The sequence below is a fragment of the Populus euphratica genome, unplaced genomic scaffold (genome assembly GCF_000495115.2).
Source record: "Populus euphratica unplaced genomic scaffold, PopEup_1.0 scaffold16.1, whole genome shotgun sequence".
NCBI classification, from domain to species: domain Eukaryota; kingdom Viridiplantae; phylum Streptophyta; class Magnoliopsida; order Malpighiales; family Salicaceae; genus Populus; species Populus euphratica.
The window spans coordinates 812,842-822,021 of NW_011499882.1; the positions used below are offsets into that span (position 1 = coordinate 812,842).

Below are 9,180 nucleotides of genomic sequence, written 5' to 3' on the forward strand. Positions count from 1 at the left end.
TCAGGTTGGTTGGGTACTTGCCAAGCTGGAATTTACAGTAGTAGCTCACAAGAAAGGGTTCGGGAGGAGTCTTTAGACTCACTACGGCTCACTTGGTCTCTACTTATTATAGAATGTACTTATATAGGAAATACTGTATAGGAAATATTATCTACATACTCTTGTATGGTAACCTTCATTATTGCTATTGTATATTGCCCTACACATATATATAGAAAGGGTTGGCTAATTATTAGGTTAAGCCTCCCAATTATTCTCAACTTAGTATCAAAGCCTGTTGCCGTCAGAACTCTTTTCTCCCTTCCTTTCTTTGCAGTCGACCATCTCTTTACTTTTTCTACATGGATTCTACTACTGCCGCTACCGCTAACATCTCCTTCTCCACTAGTGGTGTAGCACAGCTGGCCAACCATCCCTGGGCTGCTATCGCTGGTGCCTTTTCTCCCCCATAACAGCCTCCACTTATAGAGCTTGTCTCTAATTCTTCCTTTCAAGTCCTTGTTGTTTCTTTACCCCTCATGGGAACCCACACTACAACTATTGTTTCTTTAGTGAACACTCACTAAGTTGTTTTGCTAAAACTTACGAACACAAATTATCTCTATTGGAGAATGCAGATGAAGCCATATCTTTTTGGTCAAGGTGTTTTTCACTTCATTAATGGGTTAGTGTCGTGTCCTTTATCTTATATTTTTTACAGCTTTGCTGGTTCTTCCTCTACCATCAGCCTCTCTTTTCTTCGTTGGAAGCAACAGGATCGACTTATTTGAGTGCTTTACTCTCCTCTCTCTTCATGGATGTGTTGCATCTCGTGGTAGATTATTTTACTTTGCATTGTGTTTGGCGCACTCATGAGAAAGCATTTGCCTCTCCGTCTAATTCTCGCATCATGCAACTTCATGGCTCATTTCAAGACCTTCAGCAAGGTGACTCATTGGTTAGTCTATACATGCAGCAAGCCAAATCGTTATTTGATGAATTGGCTACTACTAGTCGCCTCATGTCTCTTGAAGATTTTAATCTTTATGTGTTTCATGGCCTTCGTGGCGAGTTTAAAGACTTGGTAATGAGTCTTATAACCAAGACAGAACCATTATCCTATATTGATCTTCATAACCACCTTCTTACCCATGAATTTCTGCACAAGAACTTTTTCCATTCCATGGCTCCCGCTCCCTCTTTGTTGTCTTCTTCTTCTCTGCTATAGCAGCTGCCCCTGCTACCAACAAAATAATTTTTTGCACACCATGTTATGTCTCATCACAACCCCAACTTCAGCCGCAACAAGGGTCATTATAAAGGTAATTAGCGTCCCCACAACAACTGTTCCACTCCCCGTAATAAAGGCCAATCTACTGCAGATTAACAGCCAAACCACTGGCAACAGATCAGGCACAATTCTAGGGCTGGGTAGTGGTCTAGATAGCAATATATACATTGCTAATTGTGCTCCGGTTTTGGGCACACAACTCCTCATTGTTCCTAGTTTCGTAGCAGCACTCAGCAGCCCTTTGCTCATCTTACTATTGGGAATATTTCTGTTGCGACTTGGTTCCCCAACATTGTCGCAAATCAACACTTCACACCTAATCTTGGAACTCTGACTAATTCTGCACCCTATCTTGGTAATGATTATTTGCATATTGGTGACGATATGACATATCCTATATTGGACATACTAAATTACATTGCCCAAAACACATGTTTACATTATCTAATGTTCTCCATGTGCCTCATATTACCAAACTATTGTTATCTGTTCAAAAATTCTATTATGATAATCATGTTTATTTTGAATTTTTTATGTGAAGGATCTCGTCACCAAGAAAGTTCTCCTTTTCGGTCAGAGTTATGATGGCCTTTATTTCCTCTTCGAGTCTTCTACCACGTCAGTTCCTTAAGCTTTTTGGTCTCCTTGCATCTTCGCGATTGTCGACCTGTGGCATCATCGTTTAGGTCATCCAACCCTTTGCATTTTCAATTTGTTAGTTTCCAACAATAAAATCATATATACTTCTAGACATTCTCTTACTCAGTGTCAAGCTTGTCCTTTAGGAAAGTCATCCCGTTTGTCATTACGCTTACTTAGTGTCAAGCTTGTCCTTTAGGAAAGTCGTCCTGTTTGTCATTATGACCTACGGGTCACAAAACTTCTGCCTTACTTGAATTAATTTTTAGTGATCTTTAGAGTCCTGCTCCTATGTTTTCTTCTGATAGCTTCCGTTATTTTGTTATTTTTGTCGATGCGCATTCTAAACATATATGGTATTATCCGTTTATTGTGAAATTTGATGTTTTTCCACTTTTCAATGTTTTCAAACATTTGTTGAGCGTCAGTTTTTCCTTAAAATTAAATCTGTTCAAACTAATTATGGCGGTGAATATCGTAAATTAAATAATTTTTTTCAGATTATTGGTATTCATCATTGGTTAATTTGTCACTTTTCCCTCCTCTATGTTTTCCACCTACTACTCCCTAACCTTCTCCTTCACATAATCCAATTTTTCCTTCTGCCGCACCCCACCAGACCATCCCTTTAACCATACTTCTGCCACCCCTCCATCCCCATCCCACCCTGTCATACTATCACCATATACTTGTTTTTTCAATGATTATTATGCAGGAACAGGTTCTCCATCATCAAATGTACATGTTCTCTGGTCTGCTGCAGAACATCCCAGCTCTGCCGCAGCCTCCCCATCTTCTGCAGTACTGACCAGTCCATCCACTACATCTCCAGCTGGTCTGGTCTGCAGCTTTGTGTAGACCTCTCTTCATATCCTCTTCAGCACCTTCCAATTACAAGTCACACTTCTTCATGTCCAGCAGCTCGTCAACATCCCATCATCCTCTGTCCAAGACAGCGTTGTCCACTACCACTACCACAAGCTCTACTGCCTCCTTCAGCCTGATAGTTTCTCCTCCCTCTCATAAGCCAATTGTTGTTAATGATGCTAACAGATATAAGGCATGGTATAGTGTTATGAATGAGGAAATTCAGGCCTTGCGTGCAAATAGAACTTGGGTTAGTACCATTTCACCCCTCCATGAATGTTGTTGGTAGTAGGTGGGTATACAAGATTAAACGCAAATCTGATGGTAGCATTGAGAGGTATAAATCGCGTCTGGTTGCTAGGGGTTTTACTTAGTAAAAAGGTATTGATTACTTCGAAACCTTTAGTCCTATCATCAAACAGGCAACCATCAGATTAGTCTTTTCCATTGTCGTTTTGTGTGTTTGGAAATTTCATCAGCTTGATATCCATAATGCCTTTCTTAATGGTGTTTTTGATGAGGAGGTCTACATGAAATAACCTCTAGGTTTTGTTGATTCTGCTCTCCCCTCTCATGTGTGTCGCTTACATAAATCTTTATATAGTTTAAAATAGGCTCCGCGGGCTTGATACACTTATCTGAATGATTTCCTGTTATCTATTGGTTTCCGTGCATCTAAGGTGGATACCTCATTGTTTATCTTGTCTGTTGGTGTTGATATTTATTATCTTCTGGTCTACGTTGATGATATTCTGCTTACGGTAATAAGTCTCTTCTGCTCCAATACCTCGTTCAGCTACTGAGCTTAGAATTTAAGATTCGTGACTTGGGTTCTGTTCATTATTTTTTGGGTATTGAGGTTCAGTCTACTACTATGGGTCTTGTGCTCCACCAGTATAAATATACACTTGATATCCTCACTCGGGCTAGTATGTTATTTTGCAAACCTGTTGATACTCCTATCTCTACATTTAAAGTTACCATTATGCTCGATCTATTATTTTCTGATGCTACTCGCTTTTGTCAAATTGTGGGTGCTCTTCAATATCTCACTTTTACGCTCTCAGATATTTGCTTTGCTGTTAACAGAGTATATCAGTTTATGTATGTTTCTACAAATTCTCATTTGGCTGCCGTGAAACGCATCCTGCATTATCTTTGAGGTATGGCATCCCATGGCTTGCATATTACTCATAGTTTCTCTTTTGCCTTACATGGTTTTACAAATGCAGATTGGGCAGACATTGTTGAGGATAGAAAATCTATGGGTGATTACCTTGTGTTCTTTGGTCAGACGCCGATTTCATGGAAATTCGGTAAGCAACGCACAATTGCTCGCTTTTCTATTGAAGCTGAGTACAAAGCCTTAGCCGATGACACTATTGAGGTTATATGGCTTCTATACTTCTTAACAGATCTCCAGATTCTGTTTGCTTCTGCTCCTATCATCTGGTGTGACAATCTTGGTGCCACCTTTTTGTCTGCGAATCCTATCTTTCATACTCGCACAAAACATGTTGAGATCGATTATCATTTTGTCCGAGATAGAGTTGCCAAGAAGGAAATTTAGATTTGTTTTATTTCCTCTCGAGATCAACTTGTTGATGTCTTCATTAAGCCACTTCCCACTTCTTCCTTTACTGCTTTTCGTTTCAAGCTTCGGGTTGATCCTCCACCCTTAGTTTTAGGGGGTATATTATAGAATGTACTTATATAAAAAATACTATATAGGAAATATTGTTTATATACTCTTGTGTGGTAACCTTTATCATTGCTATTGGATATTACCCTATATATAGGGTTCGCTAACCATTAGGTTAAGCCTCCCAATTATTCTTAACTCTACTAATTTTCTTCAGTGACCCTAAGCATTCAGCGAGACATGTCCTGGCCTGGGAGTCCCTTTCGCCTTTGATACTTCGATCGGTAAATTTTTAAAAAGAAAAGGATTAGAAATACGATGTTAGATAAAAACTTCGATCGGTAAATTTTTAAAAAGAAAAAGATTAGAAATATGATGTTAGATAAAAAAAGGAAGGCCAAAAGAATACATTCATAATATATTTCACTTTATTTATATATGAATGTCAGGCTGTGCATATTATAGATTAGAGTATGGAATACATGAAATTTAATATTTCTATGATAGCGATTAAATTTTCGATACACATAGAAAAATGTATTTCTTATATATATATATATATATTAAAACTTATGATAAAAAAAAATCTACTTGTTGAAAAAAAAAGAAGAAAATATTTTTATTATATAAAAACTACAATTTTTATCATAAATGTCAAATATGCACAAAATCTAACATAGAAAAAGATTTATGTTTCTGAATCGTCGGTCAATTCATGAATTATTAAGAAAACTTGATTTAATATTTTTTTATCGTAAAAACATTGTGGAGTTAACTCATCAGTCAAAAATCATTAATTGAATTTAAACCAAGTGTAGTTGAGTTAACCATGTCATAGACAAACAAGATTAATTTAGCATGCTTAATGTTTTTTTCAATTCAAATTAAAGCATGTCTTGATTTCAACCAAAAAAATATTTTGTCCCGGTTTAGACTCCAGGTCAAGGGCTTTCTAAGTTAACCTGACGGGTTGAATAACTATGATTTATTTCTTAAGGATCAAGAAGTAGAAAAAAGAAGCAGTACCATAGTAAGAAAATGTCTAAAGTGGAGGGACTAAATAAAATACAATTAAACCAAAATCAAAAGTTGTTGTTAGACTTGATTTTATATGCTTCATGGATCCGCTTTTTCCGCTTCTTCAAAGTTCAATCTGCCACCTATAAACATTTCAAGCTCCTATCTCTCTCTCTGTCTCTCTCTCTATCTCTGTAATCTAAAACTCCTACTCCTGCTACTACTTCTTGTCATCATCACCCTCATCTTCTTGTGTTTTAGACCAACCCATATCTTTGTTTCTTGTGTACATTCAAAGCAAAAGAGAAACTGTTACTAGACATGGGAAGGGAATGGTATTATTGGGGTGGTGGTAAAACCTTGAAGAAAGGTGGTGGTAGTGGTGGTGGTGGCCGTGAAGGTGGGAGAGAGGGAGAGAAAGATACTGCTAATTTATCTACTAGTTGTATGTGTGCTGTGTTTCAGTTATTTGCTTTAAATCAGTTTCAACAACAGCCTTCTAACGTTCTTCAGCCCAACTCTTTCCTTCCTCTGCAGGATCATCCAATCCCAAAAGGTACGTAGCTCTTTTATTATTTCTCTTTCTCTTTTCTTGGTTTTTGGAGAAACTTTGAGTAACGTAATTTTGTTTGACTTAGGTGTTGAAGCACCCAGGAATAGCTTGGAATTGGAAGAGGAGCCTTCATTGCCATCATCAAAAGACGAAAATCTCAATATCCCTGTAAGTTTTATTATGTTAACTAGCTAGCTAGCTAGCCACCTAGAATTTTGTTTTTCAAAAACTCTTTCCTTGGGAGCTTTATCACCCTTTTCTTTTCCTAATATTTTTTATTCAGTAAAGTTACTAATGATTATAATAATGATGATATAGATTGTGGTTTTCTTTTTGAAAAATCCAGATTGGTATTCAAATTAAAACAAAAGGAGTTCCAAATGATTCATCTTCATCAGAGATCAGCTCTTCTCCAGGAACCAAGACACCAAATTTGGTAGCTAGACTTATGGGGCTTGATCTTCTTCCTGATCATCTTACCAACTCGCCAAGCCATTCTTCTTCATCAACTCTTGGCACACCAAACCTTCCACCAAAATCCCATTTTCATAACCAAAATTGCAGACCTCAACAACCACGTCCTCTCCATAGCAAAACAAGTAGCCCTCGAAGTTATTTGGACCATGATTTTTCAGGCACCCGTTCTTTGCCTGAGACACCAAGAATATCGTCAGCTAGAAGATCAGATGTAGAGCACCGTTTGTCACTCCAAATCAACAAAGAAAATGTAAGTGAAGACTTGATGCTCTCTCGTCTCTCATCTTTGAAAAGAATAGAGCTCAAAGTTGAAGAAGAGAACAGCAGTCCAGGCCACTATGCGAGGCAAATTGTGAAGCAAGTTAAAGAAAGTGTGACCAGGAAAGTCGGCTTGGATATTACAAACACGGTAAGAAATAGAGAGCAAACAAGAAGAAGAGATCAAGAGCTTGAGCTTATTAGTCAATACAAGTCCAAGAAAATTCTCTCCAAAGTTCCAAGTAGCACAAAAATTGTTGATGTTACAGGTAATAGTCCAGGAAACCATCATGTTACCACAACTTCTTGCTCTCCAAGACTCAAATTCTTGGAACCCAAAAACAAGCCAATCACAACTCTACCTTGCGAGGACCACAATAATAATTCTCATTCTAAAAAACCATCACTACTTCTGTCTCAAAATACCAAACCTTCAACAAAGCCAGATTTGCCTGAGGTCCTCCTGCAGGATCAATGCCACCATCAGCATCAGCAGAGACCTTCCAAGAATTGCAAGAAAGTGACTGAAGAAAAATATGATCCACCACCATCAAGACTCATCGAGAAACCTCTAAAATCATCAGATATTATCAGAACCAACAAGGAAGATCCATTTGTACTTTCAACATCAGTTACAAGAACCAATATTCCTGACAAGAAATGCAAGAAAACCCCATTATCAAATGACCTCACCATCTCTCTGCCAACTCTCCTTCCTGTCAAGAAAGACCCTACTCCTCCAGCGACAAAAATCCCTCAAAAACAGGTGCTACATGGCTACTTTCCCTTTCCTTTTTCAAAATTTTAGTTATAAGATGCACATTTTGCTTATTTTTCAAGGAAATAATTAGATTACTTTTCTTGCATGTGTTATGTTATAAATATAGGTATCAAATGTTGCTCAAGAATCGAAATGGAGCTCACAGTTATCTAGTTGTTCGAGCCAGTCGTACAAACAACAACAAGCGACGCGTAGGCTCGATTCCCAAGAAAATAACAATGAGGATAGGTGTAATAACGGTGTCGCCACCAATATTATCCCCACCGGAGATGGAGCATCAGGAGAAGAATATGAGTACATTACTAGAATACTAAAACGTACAGGTGTAGACAAAGATACCCCGGTGTCTTTTACTAGGTGGTTTTCTCCTTCTCATCCTCTAAACCCTTCGACTTTTTACTACCTCGAACATCTTACCACTCCTAGCTATGTTACCAGTACTTGTGAGAATAATCGCACCTTAAACCGTCGAAGCAATCGAAAATTGTTGTTCAATCTTGTTGATGAAATTTTGGTCGACATTTTGCGTCCATACATCAACATGAAACCTTGGAGTCGTACTAGGTTAGGCATGCTTAGTCAGCAGGATCCAATTAGTCACATGAATGGGTCGCATTTGGTTCAAATGTTATGTACAAAGCTTAGGAGCTTCCCTTGCGCTGATTGCCACGATCTCAAAGACATCGATGGGTTAATAGACAAAGATTTGGCCCAATTGAAGGATCAAAGTGAAATTGCATTCGGAGAAGAAGGTGAAAGGATTGTAATGGAAGTGGAGAAGGACATCATGGACACATTAATACATGAAACGGCTATGATTTTTTATGGTGAATAACGAAGTGGATCGATTAATTACCATAAGTTAGACAATATTAGACAATATTCGAGTAGAGTTATGGGGATGGATTCAAGTGATGGTAGAGAGACAAGAGAGCAGAAGGGTCACATGGGTTATTCACGTGATGAGATGCTATATGTTAGGGGGGGTCCAAACTAAAGGTTGGGACTTGTAAAAAAGAGGTTGGTCTACAAGTGGAGATTCAGACTCTTTTATCCGACAACAACACACCTGCTATCTCATTGGCTCTTGAAAGACAGCAACTATTGACAGAGGATTCCATTCCTCTCTCTCTCCCTCTCCCCCCCCTCTCTCCCTCTCTCTCCCCCCTGTAAGTATATTGTATAGTATATCTATCACCTTTTCCTTTATTTGATGATGTTCTTTTTAATCTTAAAACAGATCGGGTTCTTAGTAGTGGTCCTGTAATGGTGTAATATACGGTTTTGTACCTTCATCTGTGATTTTTCAGATTGTCATCATCAGATGGACCATCATGGTGTCCATGATTATGTGTTTCAATCTTAGTCTATCGTTACTTGCCTTTTATCCTCCTTTCGTTTTTACTATCTTTTTTCAGATAAGTCCACTGAAATTGAAAACCAGCCATACTTTTGTAAAAACAAACGTTGCTCATGGAAGAAACTCCGTATCATATAATTTATTGCCAACTTAATTAAAAGAGCAATTAAATAAAGTTGATCTTACAGGTTACTAATTTACAAGGAAGAATCTGCCCTTATGTTGTGGTCGTATATATAATTAATTGCTGTGTGTGATCTCCATTTTGATATAGAAGAAAATTATTCTACCGCGCAACATCATCCGGATTAATAAT

At 38.0% G+C, this 9,180-nt stretch overlaps 1 protein-coding gene across 1 annotated transcript; it reads left to right on the forward strand.

The window, feature by feature from the left end:
- Positions 1 to 5,592: 5,592 nt before the first annotated feature.
- Positions 5,593 to 8,864, forward strand: LOC105129599 (uncharacterized). The gene is made up of 4 exons (XM_011031720.1): positions 5,593 to 5,991; positions 6,074 to 6,156; positions 6,335 to 7,489; positions 7,611 to 8,864. The coding sequence occupies exons 1-4, from the start codon at positions 5,757 to 5,759 to the stop codon at positions 8,337 to 8,339; spliced, it is 2,202 nt and encodes a 733-aa protein (XP_011030022.1). The 5' UTR covers positions 5,593 to 5,756; the 3' UTR covers positions 8,340 to 8,864.
- Positions 8,865 to 9,180: the final 316 nt, after the last annotated feature.